The sequence below is a fragment of the Pipistrellus hanaki genome (genome assembly GCF_964339955.1).
Source record: "Pipistrellus hanaki genome assembly, chromosome: 2".
In the NCBI taxonomy this organism is placed as follows: domain Eukaryota; kingdom Metazoa; phylum Chordata; class Mammalia; order Chiroptera; family Vespertilionidae; genus Pipistrellus; species Pipistrellus hanaki.
The window spans coordinates 187,740,917-187,767,137 of record NC_140504.1 but is presented as its reverse complement, the minus strand read 5'-3'; the positions used below and the strand labels follow the sequence as shown (position 1 = coordinate 187,767,137).

General features: G+C 57.1%; 1 protein-coding gene across 3 annotated transcripts in view; it reads left to right on the top strand.

The window, feature by feature from the left end:
* The window catches only part of EPHB2 (EPH receptor B2), a 182,561-nt gene that overhangs the window by 70,440 nt on the left and 85,900 nt on the right, over positions 1-26,221 (top strand). For all 3 annotated transcript variants that reach the window (XM_084874874.1, XM_084874873.1, XM_084874872.1), the window contains exon 3: positions 517-1,201. In XM_084874874.1, coding sequence (XP_084731000.1) covers positions 517-1,201 — 685 coding nt within the window. The remainder of the gene's footprint in view (positions 1-516; positions 1,202-26,221) is intronic.

Here is a 26,221-nt window from a genome sequence, read left to right as displayed (position 1 = left end):
TCAACAGGACAACGATTGACATTTCTTTGGAGAGCCACATTTTTTAAACTTAAACTTCTTCTCACGCCACTTCTTCAAAATAGACTCGCCCAGGCCGTGGTATTTTTGTGGAAGAGCCACACGAAAGGGGCCAAAGGGCCGCATGTGGCTCGAGAGCCGCAGTTTGCCGACCACGGGACTAGGGGATACCAAGAGCAGAGTATGCGCCCTGCCCATCAGAGAGCCCTGCCTTCCTCATAGACTGAAGAATTCCCAAGGCCAAGTCTCCCCCTCTGTTAGGGAGTTCTGTGATGGGAGGGGTCCTGAATCCATCATCAAAGTGGAAGACGCCTAAGGTAGAGTCTGTGCCTCCCCCATCAGACTAGGAGGCCCCTGCTTCTAGGAGACCTGTCTATTCCCCTTCAGACTGGAGGGTTCCCTAAGGTGGGGGGGAGGGGGTATGTCTTTTCTCTTTGGGTGCTCCTCGGGCTGAGCCCCTCCCTCCCCCACCTGACGAGCGTGTCTCCCCCACCACAGTGGGAAGAGGTGAGCGGCTACGACGAGAACATGAACACGATCCGCACCTACCAGGTCTGCAACGTGTTCGAGTCGAGCCAGAACAACTGGCTGCGGACCAAGTTCATCCGGCGCCGCGGCGCCCACCGCATCCACGTGGAGATGAAGTTCTCGGTGCGGGACTGCAGCAGCATCCCCAGCGTGCCCGGCTCCTGCAAGGAGACCTTCAACCTCTACTACTACGAGGCCGACTTCGACTCGGCCACCAAGACCTTCCCCAACTGGATGGAGAACCCGTGGGTGAAGGTGGACACCATCGCGGCCGACGAGAGCTTCTCGCAGGTGGACCTGGGCGGCCGCGTCATGAAGATCAACACGGAGGTGAGGAGCTTCGGGCCCGTGTCCCGCAGCGGCTTCTACCTGGCCTTCCAGGACTACGGCGGCTGCATGTCCCTCATCGCCGTGCGCGTCTTCTACCGCAAGTGCCCCCGCGTCATCCAGAACGGCGCCGTCTTCCAGGAGACGCTGTCCGGGGCCGAGAGCACCTCGCTGGTGGCTGCCCGCGGCAGCTGCATCGCCAACGCCGAGGAGGTGGACGTGCCCATCAAGCTCTACTGTAACGGGGACGGCGAGTGGCTGGTGCCCATCGGGCGCTGCATGTGCAAAGCGGGCTTCGAGGCTGTGGAGAACGGCACCGTCTGCCGAGGTAAGGGCCGCGGCGGGACGGGCGCCTCTGCAGATGCGTGGAGTGGGTATCGGGCCTGGCCTCGGGGAGGTCAGGCTGGCAAGGGCAGGGACCTGGAGCTGACCAACCGGGAGGCACTCTGGCGAGGCTTTCCCGATCTACATCCGTGGTTTGGCTTCTCAGAGGCGTTTGAACGGCATTTTTTTAAAAAAAATATATTTTTAGATTTCAGAGAGGGTAGAGGGAGAGAGAGATAGTAACATCAGTTATGAGAGAGAATCATTGATCGTCCACCTCCTGCATGCCGCACTCTGGGTATTGAGCGTGCAACCTGGGGGCATGGGCCCTGACTGGGAATCGAATCATGACCTCCTGGTTCATAGGTTGATGCTCAACCACTGAGTCGCGCCGATGGGGCTAAACGGCATTTCTTGATGGTGGTACATGTATGAACTCTGCAGGGTTCGGGTGGGAGGAGGTGTTGCAAGAAAATTTTAATCACATGAGGATGTTTCTCATTTTAATAATTATACGGATCTTATCTGATGCTAAGTGGTGCTCTATTTCTTCATGAACAGAAGTGATGTAGTTTCCTTCTTAAGAAAATGTATAGGTCATCACATTTAAAAGTCAACATTTATTGAGCTTCTTTTGTATAGGCCAGGCTATGCTGAAATGACAAAACAACAGAAGCTTTTCTCTCTCACCATCCCATGCCCATCGGGGTTCAGCCTGGGATTCCTCCCTCTGGGAACCAACCAGATGGAGGAGCCTCCGTTTGGGGTGGGTGTCACGATCACCAGGGCAGAAGGAGCGAGTGGTTCACAGGCTTTAGCCCGAAATGACCCCGCATCACTCTGTGCTTTCCAGCCACAACGCAAGTCACGTGGTTCCTTCCAATGTAAAGCGATGGGGAAGTACGATCCTACTGTGGACCAGGCCTCCTGACCACCGCTTTTACTGTGTGCTGGCCACCCGACATGTCTCACTCATTTAATCCTCGTAAGAACCCTGTGAGGGAAAGTGCCTTTTTATTTAAGAAATTGAGGCAGAGAGCCTTACTCGCATATACACTGAGTGGCCAGATTATTATGATCTCTGAACACATAATAATCTGGCCACTCAGTGTATATCTTATATAATAAAAGGCTAATATGCAAATTGTCCCTCGACCAGGAGTTCGACCAGCAGGCAGACTGGCCAACCGCCCATGTCCCCTCCTCCTGGCCAGGCTGGCCAGACCCCATCCATGCATGAATTCATGCTCCAGGCCGCTAATGCACACACACACACACACATACACACACACACACACACACTGAATGGCCAAATCATTATGCATTCAAAGGTCATAATAATCTGGCCACTCAGTGTAGAGGGTGGAGGAGCCAGGAGTCTTACACCCAGGTAGTGGGATTCTAAACTCCCCTTCCAAACAGCTCTGGGTGTCTATGCTCTGAGTGTTTATACTTTGCTGCTTAAGTTAATTTAAGGGGCAACATTAAATAAACAATAGTACAGGTGGTGTTTGACTGTGGCACAGTTTACGGCTTTCCTAGGTTGTAAACATAGGGGGTTTGTGAGGTCCTGCATGGTGGTGGTAAGAAGGCTGTGAAGGTGGACAGACTTGGGTTCCAAGCCCAGCCCTGGCAGTTATGAGTTGTTTGTCCTGGGCCGAGTGTGAAAGCCTCTTTCCTATGGGGCTTGTGAGGATACAGCAACTTAAGACCTAGAAAGCATTTATTATGGCTTCTAGTACACAGTCAGAGCTTAATAAATGCTAACTAAGAGATGATGTATACAAAGCTCAGCCTTCAGCACACCTTCCTTGCACCTGCTCTGTGTCGGATCTTGTGCTCAGCATCAGGTAAACAGAGTAGAATCTGGTGCAGGTACTCTGCCACATGAGCTGTGATGGTGCTGGTCCTGGTATAGGAGATTTGAAGCCTATTTGTGCCTTGTCCACTTGGCTTCCCATCGGAGTCAGACCCTGACTAAGAGTTTGGACCCTCTTCCAGGGGCCTTGAAGAGCCAGTGGAAGTCTAGCCTGGGTGGTTGCAATGACTTTTACCTCCATAAAATGCGGTCACCTCCACCATCTCTATAGTCAGTCCCTCCACTCCCACCTTCTGGGCATTTTAAGGGTCCCTGAGAGGATAAATGGAGGTACAAGAGACAGGAACAGTGGCCTGAGAGGAAGCTGCTGCAGCGAAGGCATCCACAGTGCTGGGAAGAGGAGCAGGGGCGTCAAGAGATGTTTGACAGTGAATTGGATGAGATGCAGACACAGGCAGGAAAGGGAGGAGGGAGAGGCATCAAAGGGAGCAGGGAATTCCAGCTTGCAGGGAGGTGGTGGTCCTGGAACAGACGTGGGGAAGTTGGGAGAAAGGCCAGTTTCTTGGGGGCAGATAACAGATCTGGGTGTCTATATCTGAATGTGAAATTGTGCAGCCTTAGGTGATGGCAGGACCTGGGGGATAGAATCAGTCACACATTGCTTGTTGTTTATTCACTCACCAGACCTTCCTTGCACCTGCTCTGTGTCAGACCTTGTGCTAAGCATCAGGTAAGACAGAGAAGAATCTGTCTGGGCCCTGTCCTCCAGGACCTCACAATTGAGACAGACTGTCTCTATATATAAAAGCCTAAGCAACCGGCCGACAGGCCGACCAGCCCACTGGCTGGTAGCTATGACGTGCACTGACCACCAGGGGGCAAGTGCCCAATGTAGGAGCGGAAACCACAGGCATGGAAACATAGAACAGACTGATGAATCTCAGAGGGAAGAGGGGAGGAGGGAGGGTGGGAAAAGATTAACCAAAGATCTTATATGCATACTAGAGGTATTCGGGTCCCTTGGCCTGGCCTGTGGGGGTCGGGCCAAAACTCGCTCTCTGACATCCCCCGAGGGGGTCCCAGATTGCGAGAGGGTGCAGGCCTAGGGACCCCCCCCCCACCAGTGCACAAATCTGTGCATAGGGCCTCTGGTAAGTGAATAAGGGAGGCAGTGCATTGGATGTGCTTTAATAGTAACTGCTCAGGCTGCGATGGGCATAAAAAATGAGGGAAGGCTTCACAGAGGAGGTGACACTGACACTGAGAATCTTGGGAGAGAGATATGCTGGCCCAGGCCATCTGGAGGGTGGGTCTGCATGACAAAAGACCTGGGGATGTGAATCAGCGTGGCCCCTTAGGGGAACCAGTACACTGTTTGCTGTGGCTGAGGCCAAGGACTTCAGGAAGGGTGTAGGACTTCAAGAAGGATGCCTAGAGGGGAGGTGTACTAGTTATCTATTGCTGCATAACAAGTTACTCCCCCCTCCCCCCCAAATTTAGCAGCTTAAAACAATAAATATTTACTATCTCACAGTTTCTAAAGGTCAGGAATCCAGTTGTGACTTGGTTGGAGGCCTGTGGCTCAGTTGCTCCTGAGGTTGCAATCAGGCTGTGGGCTGGAGGCTGCAGGTTTATCTGAAGGCTGGACTGGGGAGGGGTCGGCTTCCATTTCACTCACATGGCTGTTTGTCTGCTTCAGTTCGTCACCACACAGTCTTTGCACATGTGCCGTGGCTTACCCCAGAACGAGGGATCCCAGAGAGTTTGAGAGGGTACCTAGGAGAAAAGCCACAGTCTTTTCATCAACCTCATCTTAAAAGCGACATTACTTCTGCCATAGTCATTTCATTAGAAGCGAGACACCAAATTCAGCTCACACTCCAGGGGACTGAATTACACTGGGCGTGAATGACAGGAGGTGGGGTCCTTGGGAGCCATCCTAGAGGTTGCTTGTCGGAGGCAGCTTCTCTGAATCCAGACTTCTTGCAAGGAGTGAGGATTCAAGGTAATGCTGGGGCAGGGTGTGCACCCAGACCTGGCTCCTTTATACTCCGCACCTCCTCCTGGACCTACAGCCCACCCAAGGCCCAGGCCCAGGCCCAGGCCCAGCCAGCCTCTGGGTGTGAGCCGAGGCCAGTCAGGGGTGATTAATGAGCTCAGGGATCCAGAAGGACACCAGCTGCGGCGGTGGCCTGTGCTGCAGCCACCCAGATGTGGGGCCGCTCCCACCCAAGTCCCGCAGGCACGGGCCCCGATGGCTCCTTGTGTAGGAATGGCGATTACAGCTCACATCCGAGATGTTAGCAACGTGCTGTCTCATCCTCTGGCTTAGGGATTCTCAGCCTTTGCTGCGCCTCCGAATTCATTAGGAAGTTGGTTAAAACACACATTCCCGGATCTGGTGCAAACGTCTCCGCCAGGTCTGGTTCCGTGGCTCTGAGGTGGGGCCACAAATCAGCATTTTAAAACCAGCAGCTCGGATGCTTCTGTGACACACCTGTTAGCTCGGACACACGATGTGGGAACGCATCTTTGCCAGATGATGGCCACAGTCCCAGTCCCTCCACCACCCTCCCCCCCAGGGAGCGTCCACCCTGAGGGATGAGAGGGGACACTAGCCGAATGTCTACGAAGGAAAGGGTGGTGATTTAATGTTTAATATTGAAGCATAACTTGATTGGGAAAATCCATTTAACATTGAAACCTAATTCGATAGGAGAAATCCATTGCTTTGTTAATACGAATGAGAGGAAATAAGGCTGGATAAAGTCTTCCTGGCAGAGGGGGATAGGTGTCCTAGTGGGGAGGGGCCAGAGGCAGGCATTGGTGGCTGGTGAAGGGTGGGAGGTCCCAGTGGGCGGAGTGGTTTGCAGAACTAACTGAGTCCATCGGCCCAGCATCCTCTGTGCCTCCTGTGTGCAGGGCACAATGAGAAGGAGAGGGGCCTGGAGAAGCCAATCACCATTCAGCAGGCATGTGCTGTGTACCCTCCATGGACCACTCAGCCCTCTCACAGACACTTCCCGAGGGCCGCCCGGGAGCGAGGCAATGCCCGTGCTGAGAGGTACAGATGTGAACAAGACCCAGGCATTCGTTGCCCTCCCCGAGTTTTCACGCTGAGTGGGCAAAGAAAGGGAAGGTGGTGAGAGGAAAAGCTAATGAACAAATTGAACACAGACTGTAATGCGTGAAAGGGAGAAAGCATGGGGTGCAACAATAGAGACGGAAAGGAAGATCCGCTTCCGTCAGGGGACACGGAAAGACTTCTTGGAAGCCGTGCCCTTTGAGCTGACGCGGGGCACCTGGGAAAGCTGGGGTTTGGCCTCACGTGACTGCCGGACGAGCAGAGGACCCGGACACCTGGGGGACAGGACAGAGCACGATCCTCCCGGAAATGAGCTCCATCCAGGCAACGTGCTTTGAGAACACGAGGAAGCAGGCATCTTCTCCGGTGGGGGAATCTACGGTGGCTTCAAGGAGGAGGCGGTGTTTGAGTTGGGCTCTGGAGAGTGAGGAGGAGTTGGATGGGTGGAAGGAGAATTTAAATTCTCCTTTAAAGGATGGACAAAGGCCCTGAGGTGTGGCGAGATAGGGCATGTGTGGTGGGTGTTGTGTGACCTACCACTTCCCGTCAGCTGCCGGGGAGGGGAATTCTGGGAACTTCCTTCAGAAGAACTCTGCCCCCTCCCCTGCTCGGTCTCCGGAAGTTCTGCCGGGGGTAGCAGGAGGGTGGCCCTGGAGTTCCTTCCCCCACCCAAGCCTGTTTTCCTGACTCTCTTCAGATATCTATGGGTTTGATTGTGAATGTGCCCCTGCCTCAGTTTCTCCAAGTTTGTCTTCATATCCTTATATCCCGTGGCCTCTCCTTTCCTACCTGCACCCCTACTGGCCCCTGCCCATCAGGAGCCCCAGCCTGGCCACACTGTGGGGGGCCCTGCCTCCTTTCTCCCAATGGCAGCCCCGCATCTGTAATGAGCTAGAGGCAGTTTCGCTGAGAGCATGATGGCTGTGATACCATGGGGCGTAATGGGGTTTTTAATCTTTTGGACTGGGAGGGGGGCATTGAGCCAGTAGAGGGGGTGGCAGGGTTGGGGGAAGGTACACACACGTTGATCTTCTGGCTCCAGCTCAGACTTCCCAGCTCCCAGCCTCTCCCTCTCCTCCTCCCTGCCCTGCTTGGCAGCCCCCAGCCTTACCCTCTCCCCTACCCACGGCCTCTCCTTGACCTGGGCCTTGCAGACCTGGCTTGAAACCTTCCCTCCCCCCCCCCCCCCCCCCCCCCCCCCCCCCGGCTCTGCCGTTGACTAGCTGCGTGACCTTGGGCAGGCACGGACCCGCAGCCTTTGTGTTCTCCTCTGTGAGACAGGATAAGCAGAAGGGCTGCGGGGCAGAGAGAAAATACCTGAAAAGTGTTACAAAAACAAGGATAGGGACCTTTATCAACATTGTCTTTTGCCTGCAAGTGTTTCTTTTCCCCTGATGAGCTTTTCATTTTGAGGGGAAAAAATGACGCAGGTTGTTTGTAGAATCTTGAGACATTACCGGTCACCAAAAAGGAGAACATTTAAATCGCATTAAATTGAAGTCGGATAAAACCACTGTTAACGGACTGGTATAGACCCTTCTGGGTGTATTTGTGTGCATGTATACTCATCGGCCTTTTTGTAAGAGGAAAAATGGATTCCTGCTAAAAATACATAAGGATTTTCCGCGTATTAATATTTTATGGGCGTTTTTCATGTCATGTTCGATCTACAGTGTCATTGGGGGAGGCTCTTAGGATTCCACAGGGCAGTGCGCCCTGACTCCCCGTTCCTCTCCGATCCACATGAGCCTTGCTTGCAGTTTTTTCCATCCTAACGATCTGGGATGGTTAGCTGGTCCGGACACCCTTGTCCTTCTGTCTGTTTGCACTGCTGCTGGTATTTGTGTAGGATGTGTCTCCGGGTGTGGAATTGTGGGGTCAAAGGACACGTACGCTTGGCACGCATTGCCGATTAGCTGCAGAGCGCCTGGGCTGCATCCCCCTCCTTCCAGCGGGCCTGCTCCCCTGCCCGCTCACCAGCAAGGGAAAGTCCGCCTCTGGCTTTATGTTCTCGTTTTCTCCCAGAATCCTGTGCTTCTTTGGCCAAGGGAGGGAGGGAGGGACCAGGGATCCTCTCCGGGCCCTCAGGGCAGCTTGCTTCCCACCCTGTTCTCAGCGGCAGCCCTTCCCACCTAGAGGCTGGACCAGATGTGTCTGGAGAGCCTGTGGGGGTGGGGTGCGGCCAGCCTCGGTGTGAAGGGGTGAGGGGTGTGAGGAGGGGGGAGCCCGCCAGCTGGCAGAGCCTGCACTGGCTGGGGAAAGGGTGTGAAGGGTGGAATGCTGAGTGGGAGGAGAGGCCTAGACCCACCCCTCCCCACCCCCCAGAAAGTTCTGCTGCGTGTCTTCCAGGGCAGGGGGGAGAGGTCCAGCTGGGGGAGGGGGAGGGGTGATGACGCTCCCTCCAGGCCCCAGGCTGAGACCACACAGGCTAGCCTTTGGGGAGGGGGGTTGGACGGGGACCCTGGCCAGTGCACTCAGCTATTTAGGTCTTTGCTCTTAAAAAATTGGAAGTACCCCCCTCCTTTCCCCTTTCCTAGATTCTCTCAAAGAATCTGTTCCTATTCACAGTTACCCATCCATCTGTCCTTCTGTCTGTCCACCCAGCCAACAGACATTCACTGAGCAGCAGCTTCTGACCTTCTGCTCCTTGGAGTGGTTGGTGGTGGCTTCGTAGAGGACCAGGAAACTAACGCACATTGAGTGCCCATCCTGTGCCAGGCTGTGCCTGGGCATCGGGTCCTTGGAAAGATCTGTCATGGCCTCTGCCCTGAAGGACCACCTAGTCGAGAGATGTTGACAGATGTTGGCAGTGAAGGTGGACGAAGGCACCCAACCAGCCCATCCAGGGGAGTGTCAGCCGGGATACAGGGGTCACGTGTAGGCTTCCAGAAAAAGGGGCTGTTGAAGTGGAAGCTGAGTGAGAAGCGGGGGTTAGGCAGGAGAGGAGGAGGTGCAAAGGCCCCGAGGCAGCCAGAGCGGGTGCTCCTGGGAAGGGGGGAAGGGCTACTTCAGCCCTCTCTCTCACTGGAGTCAGCTGATTGAGGGCTCTGAATGCCAAGATACGGGGTGATTCTTCCTCTCTGGTCTTCATATTCCCCCAGGAGTCTCCGTGGCTCTAGATTAGGGGTGTCGAACTCAATCAGAGAAGGGGCCAAAATCTAAAATCCAGCCTAAATCTCGGGCCGAATGGTTTACTGAACAGTCATAAACTGACAATGTCATAAACTGACAGCAGAGTGCAGTGATGACAGCGCGGTGCGGGCCACATTGCAAGGCCTGGCGGGCTGGATTTGGCCCGCGGGCCTTGTGTTTGACACATGTGTTCTAGATGCTCATCACAGCACCTTCGTTTTTCATTCAAACAACACTCCCAGGCGTCTACTGTGCACGCCGGTCCCTGGGCCAGATGTGGGAGCTGCAGAGATGAGGAAATCGCTTCATGGAGCTCCTGTCTGGGATGGGAGAGACAGCTGTATCCATGACCTTGGGCCCTTAGGGGGGAGGTGAGAGAGAGCTGGGACTTCTGGAGGAGGAGGCATTTTTCCATGACTTTTGGAGGGTGGGAGAAACTGAGAACAGGAATTTAGAGAAAAGATGGTCACAAATGAAACAGGGGTGGAGGAGACAGAGGCAGGAGAATGGAGGGGCCACCAGGCTCTCGTTCCGTGCTGTCAAAGGGCCGAGTGAGGCAGAGGCTGAAATGTGGAGGGCCCGGGCTGGGGGCAGCAGGGACCCCCTGTGTGCCCAGCCCCGTGTTACATGCTGTGCTCCGTGTTACATGCTGTGCTCCGCGATCTCCCTGAACATTCCGCTGATATGACTGCTCCATTTCACAAATGACGAGACTGAGGTCCAGAGAGGGTCAGCAAGCAGTCCAAAGCCACACAGCCGGGAAGCGGCAGAGGCAGAAGGTACACCTGGCTTCCTCCCACTCGCTGGGACGGCGGGCTAACCAGGAGTGGGCCGAAGCCCGGGTGGACTCTGCCCTGCCCGCCGCCTGGATTACCAGGGCGCCCCTGGGAGGGTGGACAGGAAGGTCTGACAGATAGCCAGCGAGGGGCTCGCCGGCGGGGCTGTGGGCTTCAAAGGAAGGGGGGCCACCCCATGGGGCAACCACAGGGTGTTCTGGGAAAGGAGAGAGGCCTGTGGCTGAGCCTGGCAGGATGCACTGCTTTCATATCAGGGGACGTTTGGCAGGATGGAGAGGGGCCCAGAGCACGGTCCCTCCTTGAGCTCAGGGGACACGGCCTCCGGGAAGGAGGTCCCCCCCCCCCTGGCTAACCTCTGGTCAGAGACAGAGTCCCCGCCCCCACCCAGCCTTTACCGAGTGCTCAGCTCCGCTCCCTTCTGCGCAGTGACCTTGTCAGGTTAGGAAACAGACGAGGGGCCCTGGTGACACCCCTTGGAGGGGTCCGAGGCAGGTGTGTGCTCTCACGCCCCCACAGCTGATTGCTCCTGCTGCATGGAGGGGTCGGAAAGGCTTTGTGGCGGGAACTCAGTACTCGTGGACCAGACGGCTTCTCACTCCGGGTCTCCGTGGCTCTCAGTCACCCCCGGGGTTAGGGATCATCACTCTCATTAAAAAAAAAAAAAAGTATTTTATTGATTTTTTCACAGAGAGGAAGGGAGAGAGATAGAGAGTTAGAAACATCGATCAGCTGCCTTCTGCACACCCCTCACTGGGGATGTGCCCGCAACCAAGGCACATGCCCCTGACTGGAATCGAACCTGGGACCTCCCAGTCCGCAGGCTGATGCTCTATCCACTGAGCCAAACCGGGTTTGGCCATCACTCCCATGTTATAAAAGAGGAAGCCGAAGGAAGCTCAGAGAGGGTAAGCAGCCTGTCCCATGTGACACAGGAAGGGGCAGGATTTGAGCGCGGGCCCTCTGTCTTTGCAGCCCCTGCACCGTCCTCTCGGCCCAAACCGGCCTCAGAGCCCGAGCATGGCCGGTCGAGGGCTGCAGGTTGGCTCCATGGCCCTCTGGCGGGACCAGAAACAGCTGGGGAAGTGCCCCTCCCTCCAGCTGCCGCCTTTTCATCTGGCGGGGCCTCGGGGTCTGGCGCAGAGGCCCATTTAATGAGGAAGTTTATGCATTTAACAGTTTAAGCCTCTCTAAGCCCGTGATACAACAGGATTTGGGAGCCGTTAACAATTCTGTGTGGTTAAGAGATTTTCATTGCTCTGCGGCAGCTGGCTCCGGCCCCACAGGCCCCACTCTGCGCTCCACCCACCCTGCTGGGACACCCCCTTCCCGGGGCCCTTTGTCTGCAGCCCCCATCCTGCTGCTGCTCTCCATTCCCCCTCCTCAAGCCCCCGGGTACGACCTTTAACCTCAGAGGAGAAACTGAGGCCCAGAGAGGGAAAGGGAGTCGCCATGGCCACACAGCGGGCAAGGGGATTGAACTGAGACCTGCCTGGCAAAGCCTGAGTCCCCCCCACCACCACCACCCCCCCGCCCACACTGCCTTCCTTGGGGAGGAGGGAGGGAGGACATCGTACTGTTAATGCTGCGCTGGCAGAATTCACAAAGCCCCTCTGAAACCGACCTCTGACCCCTGCTTCGGGGCAGGGAAGGGTGGGGTGACTTCCCCGGGGTGCATTCACCTCGTCAGCTGGAGCCGACAGCAGACCCCTCGCCTCCTGAAGGCCTAATGAGAATTCTGCACGTACCATGGACCATACTGTTTTTGTTTTGTTTTCGTAGCTCGGGGTGGAAATGCCGGTTGTAATTATAATGTCTTACATATGTACACTATTTATTTACTTACACCCTGCCTCGCTCCAGAAAAGCTCGGGGGCTGCATTTGTATAGCTTTGGGCTCACCCTGTGAGATACTTTGATGTGAAGGCGACCCACACGAGCACAGATGGTTATCGCGTTGTAGAGACAAGGGAAGCGAAGCTGAGAGAGGACCTGACGTCCCGGGGCCCCGTGGACGTGAGGGCAGAGCCGGGACTGGAACCCGGAGCTCCGGCCTCCGAGGCCTGGGCTCTCTGGGGGGGCCCTGGTCATCTCTGGGATGGCTGCTCTCCCCAGTTTTCGTCCCCTTTAGTCTCCATCCTGGGTGGGAAGGGATGGGCTGCCCCAGGAAGGAGGTCCTCACAGCGGAGAAGAGGAGTGGTGTGTGGGGGGGTTTGGCGGGATGGGAACCAGCTCCTGACAACCATCCAGCTGGGGGAGGGGGCAGCAGGGGTCCCGCCGAGGAGTGAGCTGGCCTTGGGACCCCACCCTGATTGGTATCTCACGCCCTTTGCTCTCTCTCCAGGCCTTCCCCGTCTCTCCACGGAGGCCCGTGGAGGTGGGATGACTGGTGTTTTTTGTTTTGTTTTTAATATTTTATTAACTTCTTACAGAGAGGAAGGGGGAGGGAGAGAGAGGGGGGATAGAGAGTGAGAAACATCAATGAGAGAGAAACACCGATCAGCTGCCTCCTCCACGCCCCCTACTGGGTATGTGCCCGCAACCAAGGTACATGCCCTCAACCGGAATCGAACCTGGGACCTTTCAGTCCGCAGACTGACGCTCTATCCACTGAGCCAAACTGGTTTCGGCTTGACTATACATATTTTAAACATATTTAAGGGAGTCGCCCATGTGGCCTGGGCACACAGCAGGTACCCAATATGTGCCAGACAAGATGCTTTTACTGAGCAGCACAGGAGCCACTCAACCAGGGTGCCTGGGTCCAAACTGGGGCTCTGCCCCCATTGCCCTGGGACCCTGACAGGGACCTCCCTCCCTGCCACCCCCACAGCTGGAACTCAGTGTCACCATCTGTAGTTGAGCATCATGCATGATAGCCTCTATGTCTATCGGGCTGGTCCTCACAGGCCCTCTCGTGAGGTCAGGAGGCAGTTAGGACCGCCTGGCAGGAGAGTAATGGCTCTGTCACACCCCATCCACCCCACGGCAGGAAGGTTTAGTGAGATAAGAACCAGCCACCTGCGTTCGAATATCGGTTCTGACCTTTACTACCCACGTGACCCTGAATAGGTGACTTGCTTCCCAAAGCCTTGATCTTCCTCCTCTGTAAAATGGGTGTAATAATAAATGGAATATGGGGACGCCATGAGGTAATGAAAGTCAAGAGGTGGGCGCAGCACCCAGCACGGGGTGTGTGTCAGTGCTTTTTGTGGCCAGAAAATTGCTACCTACGTGTCCAGGGTTGTTGCCCTCCCCTTTTGCAGATGAAGCAGAAGTTCAGAGAGAGCAAGCAGCTTGCTCCAGGCCCCATAGCCTCTGGCAGAGCAGGAGCAAGGGGCTGGGAGGGGTTTGGGGCCAGTCGGAGCTCTTCCCCACCTCGATCCCTGGGTCCCCAGCAGATTCTGGGCCCAGGGCCTCGTGTTACCCTGGCTTTGTCCAGGAAATCAGACTCGAGTTTCCTCTCTCAAAGGCGTCACCATCTGATTAGCAACATTTTAAAGACCTGAGCGTGTTCGCTGGCCTTTTTGCGCTGCCTGGGCAGGCTGTGTAGCTTCGGGAGCCCCACATCCGTATTCCTGGCAACCCAGGCCCCGGGCTGCCCTCCCCCCACACCCCGCTGTCAGAGCTGTCTGTCTGCGGGAGCTCCCTGGAGGCCCAGAGGGATGTGCATGTACACGTGTGCTGGGTCAGTGCAGAGCATCCCCAGCACGCATGCGTGTGCATGTACGCCGGCCCCACTGGGACTGAGAGTGTGCGCGGGGCCTGCAGGGAGTGTGTTTGTGTGCTTGTGCGTGCACCGGTGTGCCCGCTGACCCCGCATTGCGTGTGCGGTGGCTAGATGAGCCTGCCCGTACATTTCAAGGTAGGGCATGCGCCTGCCCTCACCCAGGCAGGTCACCCTGGAGCCTGCTGCAGCTCATGACTATCCCTGTATTTGTGTTTGTCTGACGTGTCTCAGCACACATCTGTGCAGGGAGAAGCATACTCAGGCATGTAGTGGATCAGTTGGAACAATACCTACAAAGGAACACATGTTTCATACCAAACAAGTACATCCATCCTTGGGGTGGGGGGGGTCTGTCTATGTCCTTGGGTACATGTGTCCTGGGTCAGTTAGGGAGGTGTGTGGCTTTATGTGTAGTCCCGCCTCACACGGAGATCAAACCAAAGTGCATGTATTTGTGGTCTGCATGTATATTGTATCAAGCCATATGGACATGCACTTGCAAATGGGCATTTATGAGCGTGCGTGTGTGCACATGCGTGCACTCGATCAGCTAGTGGAGGGTGTGTCTGTGTGTGTGATACACACGTAGGCACACACTTACTTTCTGGGGGGCAGGATGTCAGGCCATTGATTTTCTGTCTCTTAGAAATCCCCTCTGAGCTCCTCTTTACGTCTCTCTCATGAACCAAAGTCAGCGATTCCATCGTGCTTCAGGCCAACCAGCCGGCTGACAGCGAGGCCCCGCCCCGCCCACCTCCCCCGCGGCTGTGCGCACAGCACCCCCATATTATTCACAGGAAGGATGGGGGGCTTGGGAGGGGTGCGGTGGGGGCACTGGACTGCTGTCAGGTTGCTCCGCCGTTTTCTCCTCCTGGTCTGCCCGAGAGGACCGGGTGGAGGAGGTGTGATGGCGAAGCCCCGCCCAGCCCGGGGATTGCCATTCCTCACACATCTGTCCGGGCGCCACGTTCATGCAGCGCTTCTGCCTCCTTCCTGGGGAGACAGGCTTGTGTCTGCACAATACCGCAGAGCAGGCCGCCGTTGACAGGCCCGCAGAGAGCCATGATGCTTCTAGAAGGAGGGAGCTATGGGCAGTGTGGGCCTGCTGATCACACACACACACACACACACACACACTCACACACACACACACACACACACTCACACACACACACTCATACACACACTCACAAACACACACATTCACTCACACACTCATACACACATACACACATACCTATACACACACTCACATACACTCACACACATACACACACTCACACACACACACTCACACACTCACTCACACACTTACACACACACACACACTCACACACACACTCACTCACACACTTACACACACACACACACACACACACACTGCACCTGTGCTTTAAGCACGTGGCCAGTGTCACCTCATCTCGTCCTGGTCGCTGCCCCTTGTGGCAGCTGGTATTTTCCTCGTCCCACAGAGGAGGAAACTGAGGCCAGGGCACCCCAGGGGCCTGCCTGAACCTCACGGGGCGGCAGGGGGCAAGCCAGGAGCAGGACCCTGAGCCGGCGGACGGACTCCTGAGCCTCCAGCCCCGCTGCAGGACCGCTTCCCAGAGCATGCGGGAGTCAGAGGCCGCACCCTGAAGGGTGCCCGGGCCCCGCAGGGGGCAGGATGGCATGTCAGCAGAGACGGGGAAGCACCAGGCTGGAGGAAGCAGGCCCATCAGCCCCTGCCGCCTGCTCGAGCTGCCCCTGCCCCTGCCCACCCCCTCCCGACGGGCAGCCCTCCCCCGGGGTCCCCTCCCGCCCCTCGCGCTGTGGGCTTTGTGGCCGGGGAAGAATGCCTCTCTTTATCTGCGGATGCCCCTTCCCTTTGATTCTCCTCTCCCAGCGTTTCTGCTGACCTCTGCGTGCCGGGAATCCAATTAGAGGAGCGGACGGGAGAGTGACAGCCGCTCCGAATCCCGCCCCAGCCTCGGCGAGCACGCCCGGCGGAGTGCAGGCCGCGGGCCTGCTTGTCATGCCGGGCCCGGCGCTGGGCTTTGTGGGGATTAGCTGACAGGGCTGGGGGTGGGGAGGCGCGCTGCAGATGGGACCAGAAGGGAAGCTGGTGAATGTCACATCCCAGGGGAGAGTGGAGCCCTTCCCCCTGCCCCCCAGAATCTAGCTTGGGGAAGGGAAGGGAGGTGGGAGGCACCCTGGCCTTGGGGGCAGGAACTGGGCCACCCCGGCCTCTAGGGGTGCTTGGGAAATAACGGTCCCGCTGTGGTATTTTGTTCCCGTGTGAGGCTTGGCATGTCAAGGCCCAAAGCTAGACTGAAGCGGAGAGGCAGTCAGACGCATGTCTTCCTGCCGTGGGGGCTCCGAGGGTCCATCTGATTGATTACAGGTTCTGGCTATTGTCTCGAAACTTCATTTGCCAAACAGTTTACGTAGGATGGACTGGGGACGTGAAGGAACGGGGAGGGGGCGGCCCCTAAGAGCTAGTGTCCAAGGAACTACCCACCACTGGCCACTCCTTGGAACTGGCATCCGGCTAAGGCCAAGGCCATGCCCTGCCCCACCCACCACCACAGTTACCTTCCTGGTTTACAGCTAAGGAAACGGAGGCTCGCGGACAGGGAAGGCCAGTTTGCAGCACAGCTGGGACGCTCACTCCCTTCCCCTGCCTCCCAGATCGCCCTGACCCCACGCCCTCCCTCCTGTGTGAGGGGAGTCCCCGCAGCCCCCGGAGGTGGGGGTCAGATCTGAGAAAGTGGGTTTGGGGCCGTCGGGAACAACAGCAGCCTCTTCCCATCCCCGGGGAGCACAGGGCAGAAGAGGGCCTGACGCTCAGCCCTGGACCAGCCCCTCCGGAGAGAGCCGGAGCCTCCTGCCAGCCGGGCCTGTGGCTGGGCCTGAGCAGAGGGGCACCTGACACGACCTCTGCCCCCAGGAGCTACCAGTGGAGAGAGGCAAGAGGGTGTGGGTGTGAAGGGGGCAGCTGAGGACTGATGGTGTGGACCCACCAGGGGGACTGGGCGATGGGGTTGGGACCATATCCCAGGCCGAGCTGACAGCCTCCGGACACTGAACATCTTTAGTAAGAATCCCTACAGGGGTGGGATGAGTGGCAGGTGGTCCTTGGCCAATATGGCGGTCAGGAGGCCGCCATGCCTGCGGATACATTTCTCTGGCCCAGACACTGTCTCCTCGAACCCCACACCAAGCCGGGGAGTAGGAGCCGCCACCCCAGTTCACTGGTGGGTGAGAACATGGTTCAGGGAGGCAAAGGGACTTGCCCAGGCTACAGAGCATGCTCACTGATGGAGCCAGCATTTAGACTCAGGACACCTTGACCTCTGCCACCACGCCAGACTGCCACAGCCAGTGCCCAGTAGTTTATTACGTTTGTGGTTTTGGTACACCTGTCCCAGCATGGTACCTGGCACAGAGTGGGTGCTCAATGGATGAGTGGTGGGTGGGTGGACGGATGGATGGATGGATGGATGGAGAAAACCAGACCTATTCTTTCTTACCTGGTGCCTTTAAAAATAACAATAATGACAAATCAGCACCAACCCCCAGCCTGCCAGTGAAGGCCATATTAAGTATGAATTAATCTTTCAGCTCACTTCTCGAGCATACAAATGGGAAGGGAGCAAAAAAATGATATCCCAGTTTGCCTCCCATACCTGCCTGGGCCTGAAAACAAACACACTCTCACCCTGACACACACACACACACACACACACACACACACGCAGTCACCCAGTCACTCACTCTCACACCCTCCCTCACAGCTGGTGCCTCAGGCTGGGACAGCTCACATGGCAGCCCTCTCTAGGGACCTCTCATCACCCAGCCCACCGCTCCATCCTCCTCCCCTCGCAGCTCCCCTCCTCTGAGCTGGGGCCCTGTAGGTAGAGGCCTCCCTGGGATCCGCCTGGCCCTCCCGCTCTTCCCATCACTGCCTGCACCCTCTTCCTGCCGCCACTGCCTCTGAACTTGACTCCTCCTCGCCTTCCTGCCTCCTGCCTGCCTCCCTCCCTTTGCCCCTCCCTTTGTCCCTCCCTCCCCTCCTCCTTCTGTGCTCTCTTTCTCTTCATGACTCGTCATCTACTGCCCTTTGTGCCGCACCGCTGGTTGTCTCTGTCTCCATCTCGCATCCTCTCTGCTTCTCTCTCCCCCTGACCCCTTGCCTTCGCCCTTCCCCGCCGCCTTCTTCCCTCGGGCCTTACGGGGCCGCTGGCTGGTGCCTGGACCCAACAGGGGACCTGGGTGAGCTGTGGCTCCTCAACTTAGACACTCAGGGGTCAAGCTGGAATCTGAAAGCAGCCCCCACTGCCCCCTCAGGGTGGGGCCTGGTACACACACACACACACACACACACACACACACACGCATGCACGCACACACACACACGGCGGCTGCCTCAGTCTCCTCACCGTCCACCCGGGGGAATCATCAGCCAGGCTTAGTCATCCATTTATTTGCTGTACCCACATTTACTGAGCAGCCCTGTCTCCACACCCAGCCCAGGTGAGGCCCGGGTTGAGGCCAGCCCGGGCTCCGGCCTCACAGCCCTGGTTCCGAGTCCCTCTGTGCCCTGAGCGGGTGCCTCCACCTCTGAGTCTCCATGTTCTCATCTGTAAAATGGGGACAGGAGAGTTGGCCTGGAAGGACTGAGGGAGGCTCACAGGGTTCTGGTGGACGCAGTAGGTGCTCAGGGGTGTCTGTGGGAGACAGAGGATATGGGTTCTGCCCTTGGAGGACTCACAGACCATTGCCATTCCTCCTTGGACTCTGGGGAGCTGGTAGTCATGATCAGAGCCCATTTGCCACTGAGGTGAGGGAAGAATAAGGGGCTGGGGTCAGGGGTCATGGGGAAGAGGTCAGCCTAGGGGTTGAAGGGAGGGCCTTGGTCTTTCTGTGATGCTGGGGCTGGGCTTCAGCGGGATCCATGTCTGGGGGTTCGGCCTAAGACCTGGTCAGTTTAAAGTTTGTCTGTCAGTCCAGGGTCTGCCCCTCTCCTTCCCGCCAAGGCTAGACACATGTAGGTTTGGGTTGGCACTCCCTGCAGGTATAGGATGAACTACCCAGCTCCCAGAATCCACATCCCGCACCTGTCATCTCCATCCCCTGCTGGCCACAGGGGGCCTGGCCAATTTGTCCCGAAGGAGCCTCAGAATATGGTTTCTGAAGGGCCAGAGTGGTACCCTGGTTTGGCCTCACCCCCTTCCTGTGTCCCTGAGCCACACCCACCCTCTCTGAGCCTCAGTGCCCTCGTCAGGGCCTTTGAATGGATTAAACGAGGAGCTGCAGCCCGGAGTAAACGTCTCCCAACCTCCCGCAATGCTCCCCACCGCGGCACTCCCCAGCCTGCCCTCCCCCTCAGTGCCGCCCTGGGCCCTCCCGTTCGGGAGCTGACCTCCCCTCCCACTGCCTGGGAAGTCTGGCCCCAGGATGCTTTCCCCCTCCGAGCCCCCCTCCACCGCCCTGCGACCACCCAGCCCAGCCAGCTGTGAGCAGCAGCCTCCCTCCCGCCCACCCTGGACCCAGGGGTCAGCAAGCCTTCAAGCGTGGGAGGGGCACAGAGACTGGGTTTCTATTGGGTGGGGGTGGAGGTGGGGGTGGGGATGGGGGTGAGAATCAGGCAGGTGTGTGTGTTTGTGTGAGTGTGTGTCTGTGTGAGTGTGTGTGTGTGTGTGAGTGTGTGTGTGTGAGAGAGAGAGAGAGAGAGAGAGAGAGAGAGAGAGAGAGGGATCACCAGTGCATATGAGGGGGCTGCACATGTGTCTGAGGATCCGGGAGGGTGAGCCTGGTGAGAGAGACAAAGAGTGGTGAGAGCTGCGGAAGCCGCCGGGGGGAGGCTGAGCCCATTTGTATGCAGCAGGAGCAGGAGCCCGGCAAGCAGTTCTTCAGAGGAGCCTCCATTCCCAGGGCACTGCAGGGAGCGCATCCATGCCCAGGCCTCCCTCACACCACCCTGCCCAGCCCTAATGACACAAAAGGGTAAATCGAGGCTAGGGATGGCAGAGCTGGCCCTGGGACCCAGCCAGTCCCACAGCCCAGGCTTCTTCCCGGCTCTGGGGGCCTCTGGGGGCTCCGAGCAGGTGCAGAGTTGGGTGAATAAAGGAAGGAATCATGACGGATGATGTTTGTAGAGTGTATTGGGCAAAAGAGTCCACATCACCCACCTGTCATGTCCGTCCCATGCTGGCCACAGGGGGCCTGGTCTGTGCGTTCTGAAGGAGCTTCAGAATATGGTTTCTGAAGGGCCAGAGTGGTCCCCTGGTTTGGCCTCACCCCCTTTTCTGTGTCCCTGAGCCACACCCACCCTGTCTGAGCCTCAGCTCCCTCCTTTTGTGATAGCTCAGTGATCCTCATGCCACCTGCAGAGGCTGTGCCATTTTTATCAGGCCCCTGTGCTAGTGGGAAAGGGAGGCACAGAGAGGTGAAGACACTTGCTCAAGATCAAGTAAGAGGCAGAGCCAGGGTTCAGTGCTCACAGTCAGCTTACCAGGCAGCCGTTTAGGATAAGTCCTTGGGACGCAGGGACTTACGTCTCTGCCCCCCGGTTCTGAGCGCTGGCCGGCACATAGCAAGTGCTCAGCGATGCTTGCTGAGCGTATGAATGAAGGGGCGAGAGTGGGGCTCCGCCAGGACATCTTCCCAGGCTCCAGGAGCCCGGCTCTCTCAGCGCGGTCCCACTGCGTGTGCTCGGCCCCCGGCCCCGGCCCCGCCCCCGCCGGGCAGGTGTTGGCCGTGCCCTCCCCGGGGCCAGGCCCCACGGCGACAAAGCCAGGGCTGCGCCTGGGCGGCCCGGCCCCAGCGCAGGCTGAAGCTGCTAACAGGCTGGAAATCTCTTTTGTCAAAGCCTGTGCTGCCTCCAACCTCCTTTAATTAAAGACAATTAGTGCTTTCAGCCCCTCTGCACAGCTCAGCTCCCCTGTTTGCAAACACACAGCTGCGGGAGCTTTGTGCCCCCCCCCTCCCTGCCGCCCCCAGCCCCGCTTCCCCAGAGACACACAGAGGTGCCTTTATTGTCAGAACACAGGCTGGAGCACCAAGAGGCGGTGGCTCGGCTCAAGGAAAGGATGGAGCGCTTCCCAGCAAGGCCGGGGGAGTGGCGGGAGCCAGGGACCCTGGGTGGCCTGACACACGTGAGCCATGGACCCCCCTCTTCTCTGAACAGCCTGTGGGCACCACGTTTAGCTGGGGCAGCTTGGAGCGACCGGCCACCTTCCTTTCTTTCCCTCGGGCTCAGTCCTCCGTTTAGAATTCAGCTGCCTGATCCGGGCAGTGCCGGGCGCAGACATTGGCCCCGAGTGCCTCCTCAAGCAGGAAGGCAAGGGAAGGACGGGCTTTCAGTCCTGCTGTGTGCTAGGAGCCCAGCTCTGCCCAGCCCAGCCCTGAGGGCTCCCCACTCTACAGACTGATGCCGAGGCTAAGCAACTTGGCCAAGCATGACGAGGAGGTGGCAGAAGCAGCACGCAAGGTCAGGCCTTCTGACCCGAGCACACCAGTCGGATTTAAGCACATTTGGAGCCTGAGCTCTCAGAAGCCAAAGGGTCATCTGCTCCTGCGCGCTGCCTGCCCCAGCCCCCCTGGACTGAGTCTCTGGCAATCTCTGGCACCGCTGGGTGTTGGTGCGGGCACAGACACAGCCATGCCCTCCAGAGCTGCTTGTCGAAGGCACGGACCCATGCCCAGTGGCGGTGCCCTGTGACAACAGAGGGCTCTGCAGAGTTCGCTGGCGGCACAGAGGCAGGAGGGACATGGGCAGGGAGAGGCGGGCACCTTTAAGCCGGTGATTAGGGATGCCGTTGGGCAGGAGCCTTCTAGATAAAGGCCAGGGGCACCAAAGGAAAGTGAGGAGTTCAGGCAGGAGAGGCGTCACTGTGCCCATTGTGGATGAGGGGACAGAGGCCCAGGTGACCATCGGAGGTCGCACAGCAGACGGTCCTGGAAGAGGTGCCCGGCCACCCCCCGACTGCAGTGCTGCACCCCCTCCCCTCCTCTACACAGGTCTGATTGACATCTCTTGCCATCCGTTGACAGGGGTCTTTCCCACCGGGCCCCTGACGCCAGTGGGAAGCCATGTCTGGTTTTGCTCACCTTTGTAGATCCCAGGGCCTGGCCCCGGCCTGGCCTGGCGCAGGAGCTGCAGAAGGATCTGCCGAGGGTGTGAAATGTCCCAGGAAAGGCATGGGACAGGCCTGCCAGCCGCCACTCTCCCTTCCTGGACCCAGACAGACATCACAAATCCATCACCGAACTCTTCCACCCGGTCTGTAAGACAGACTGCTTGGAGCTGGCGTGGGTGGCAAAGTGTACATCCCTGCAGAGAGTCAAGTGCAGGTTCACGGTTTGCAGATGAGAACTTCCAAGTAGGATGCCTCCAAATGGGGAGGGAGGGGTCATGATCCTAATAACATTTACGGAGTGATGTCCCTATACCGGGCACCCTTCTGAGTACATTTAATTCCTCCATCACTCCTACGACAGGGAAGGGGAAACTGAGGCACGCACGTCGCTAACTTGCAGCATCAGGATTCGGGTTCAGACCCAAGGATCCTTGCTCCAGAGCCCGGTTCTCAACCACTATGCCACCCTGTCTCTCCTCCATTGGCATGGAGCTGGCCTCCCTAAGGACCGGTGTGTGTCCAGCCCTGCTGTGAGGCCCTCACTAGCTTTTCCCCACCAGCAGAGACCCGAAAGCTGAGTTAGAGCCCCAGGGCCAGGCGGGGCCTGGGATCCATCTGCCTTTCGGCAGCTCCGAGCCCACTTCCTCCAGCCTGGACAGCGTCCCGGTGGTGCCTCTGCAGGCCCTTTCAAGTCCCCTGGCACTCCCAGCCCCACTTCCTGCGACCCCTGGCCGGGGGCTGACTCACTCCGCTCAATTCCCCGAGATGAGTTGCAGAAGCTCCGGGGTCTGTGTGCAGAGACGGGAAAATTAACGAGCTGCTCCCTGGCAATTGGCGGTTTCCAGGCACCAGCTGGCCTGGACTATTTACCCGGCACCCTCAGAGCAAGACAATTAAGTGGAGCTTAGGCCGAGGTGCAGAGACGTCTACAGATCCGATGGAAACCCCCCTAAGATGTTTTTCCAAGGGATCAGTGCCTGAGAACAAGCTTCCAGGGAACGGTGGTCTTTATTCATTCTCATTCGTATATGACATGCTAATAATATGACATTTTACATGTATTTGTTCATTTGTTTAGCATTTATAGGTGCCAGGCTCCTTGCCTGGGTTACCTCATTGAATCCTCAAGCTTTTCTCTAAAGGTAGACACGGTTATTTCCATCTTATAAATGAGGAAACGAAGGCCCAGCAAGCTTAGGAGACATCTCTCAGATCACGCAGGAGAGCCGGGATTTGAATCCTGGTCTTTGAGAGCGTAGAACACTGTGTTAGGCACCGGGGATGAGCCAGTAGCGAGAGAAGACCCAGTGTGTGCTAGGCACCAGGCAGAGAAGAATAAGACTCTGAGACCCCTTTCCTGCCCTGGGAAGTGCTGTGTTAGAGGTATGTGCTATGCAATCCATTTATCCCAAGAAGATCTGGCCACCTTGAATCAGTTCTGAAGGTGGGGCAATACTTCACTGAGGAAATGAACCTTGTTTGGGGCTTTGAGGGCTGAATAGGAGTCTGCTAGGTGACAATGGGCCAAAGGGCAGTCCTGGGGGGAAATTCCGCATGGGGACTATGGTGCTTTCGGTGCTAGGGAATAGGCCAACCTTGTGTGGTGTTTGGTGAGATCGTCGGGGTTGGGTAGGAGGGACAGAGGGAGCAGCAGACCGTTGGGACAGACAGGAAAGGGCCTGGAAGGTCTGGCCGAGCAGGTTGGACGGGGAGGCTCTTGTGCCAGAGCTCTGGGCACTAGCCAAAGAGAGGAGGCACGGGAGATGCGAGAAAAAGCCGGATGCCACCAATGCCATCCTCCAGCAGGAAGCCACCACTCAGTACCACGCAGCAGGGGCTCCCCGGCCTCTGGCTCTGTCTCCCATTCCCTGGGCCTCAGGGTAGGGAGAAGGGGAAGGGAGGGGGACAAGCTGGCTGCTTGGCCACTGAGCCACCTCCTCCATGCTGTCTTCCAGGAGCTTCAGATCCACTTGTCTTGTCCCACCCCGCAAAGTGGGCCATTGCTCACTCACTCCGTGACCTGGGACAAGTCACTTCTCCCCTCAGCCTCCCCAAAAGTCAAAGAAGGAACTAGAACAAGGTCTCCAACGGCCCTTCACCTCGGCCACCCAGGGTTCTCGGAGGGAATGCGTGAGGAAGCTCTGCCTCTGGGGAGTTTCCGGGCGTGGAGATGGGACCGGGGAGTTGGCCTTCCCATGACAGCCAACTCTGGCAGAGCCGTCAAGGCAGGAAGTTATTTCTCGGCCTCTCTGCCTCCTAGTCCCTCCGCCATCCAGGCCCCATCTTATTTCTTGTCACCTAGCCTCCCCTGAGGTGTCACATCGTCCCTGCCACCCCACCCCAAGGCTGGGAAAGCTCAAGTGGGGGGCTTTCAGACATCCTGGCACACCAAAGAAGGTGCGTGTTTGTGCAGGCTAGGGTGCAGAGATCTCTACACCCCAAGTCTCCTTCCCCAGTCCCATCCAGCCCACTAGTAGCCTCGGAGTGGCCTCTTATTGAAATGCCCTATTTCGTGCCTTTGGGGCGAGGTGCCAAGGGCCCAAACTGGGTTGTCAGAAAAAGAAAAAGAAAAATAGGGTCTGGTCTCAATTTGACAACCAACTTGCTGTGTGACTCTGGATGAGTTCCTTACCCTCTCTGAGCCTCCATTGTCTCATCTGTACAATGCGGGGGGCTGAACAGATGAGTGGATGAGGATCTGTGGGCCCTCCCATGGCATTGGTCTGAGTAAGAGCTCAGCCGTCCTGTGCTTTGAGCACCGCTGACCTTGGAGATCCCCCAGGACCACGTTCCGCTCCAACACGTGTAAGCGCTGCTTCTCCCGTGACCCAGGTCTGACCCCTCACGCCCTGATGACCAGGGCCACGAGCATCAGCCTCATCAGCTCTACCACACGTGGGATGTCCAGGCCAGAATGTCATCTTTTCCCCCTTTGCTTTCACTCTCAGTATGGCTTTCCCTGAGCCCGTCTGTCCTCGTGGGTGGTCTGGGTGAGACGAGGACTAAAAATAACGCTGCCTGGGCACTGGGAGTACTAAAAACCGTACAGAGGCCGAGGGGAATGAGCCTGCGCAGAAGGCTGGACCAGAAATCTCAGCCACAGCCTGCTTAGCTGTGTGGGCCCGGGCCCTTCACTTCCCTGGACCTACCTTCCTTCCTTTCTTTCTTTCTTTCTTTCTTTCTTTCTTTCTTTTTCTTTTCTTTTCTTTTCTTTTCTTCTTTTTTTGAAGTATTACAAATAGTAGTCAAATAGTAGTACATATGTCTCCTTTTTCCCCCCACTGATCTCCACCAGCCTCCCCTACCCTTTAGACATTTCTGTAAAATGTAGGCAGGTCACCAATCTCTCAGACAGGGGAGGACTGTGAAAGCGAATTTAGGCACCACCAATCAGTGCCACCTTGCCCAGATGCCCTGCCTGGCTACAGAGAGATTCTGAAGCCATAGTCCTCCTGGGTTGGGGGGGGAAGGGGGTGGTGGTGCCCAGTCTCTGGGGGCCCTCGACCCACCTGGGGATTTTCCGCTCCGTTTCCACTCACAGTGGGCAGCAGTGATGTCAGTGAAATCATGGAACACATTTTGTAAGAAAATTAATAAGGAACGGGTTGAGGTGGAAATTATGAGCCCTTGGAAACCAGAGGGGGAGGGGGTGTGGGGTGGGTACTCAGAGGTGCCAGACCCACCTGATTGAGTGGGGGAGGGTCTTTCACAGCGAAGGAAATGGGAGTGGGATGTGGAGAGGGAGATGACTTTGCCAAGGCGAGGGGAGACTCCAGGGCCAGCCAGCGGGGGAGAGGGATGGGGCACCGGGTGAAGAAGGGGCTTCCAGATCTCTGGGTCCTGGCCTGAGCCCCTCTTGAGCCTTAGTGTCCTCATCTGTGAAATGGGCGTGCTGACAGTTGTGGGAATTGAAGGAGGCCTGGGACCGAGCCTGGCATTGCTGGGCTTGCGTGGACAGTAGCCTCCCCGCCAGGGGTCGGAGTGAAGGGCTGCCGCTCACCCTTCTGAGACTCGGCCAGCACCCTGCACCCAGCAGGAGTTTGATGAAAATAACCAGATTAATGGATTGATGGGTGGGTGCGCAGGTGGATGGACAGACTGGACTGACAGTGGGATGAATGAGTGTAGACCACAATTCCTGCGCATAGGAGCTTAAAGCTGCATCGTATGTTTTTCTTTTATTACCCACAAGCCAGCAGCTGACATCTAGAACCCTTATTTGTAGGGGGTTTTTTGGTTAATCCTCGCCCATTGTTTTTTAGAGAGAATGGGAAGGACGGGGAGATACACAGAGAGAGAAACATCGATGTGAGAACAACACATCTATTGGTTGCCTCCTTT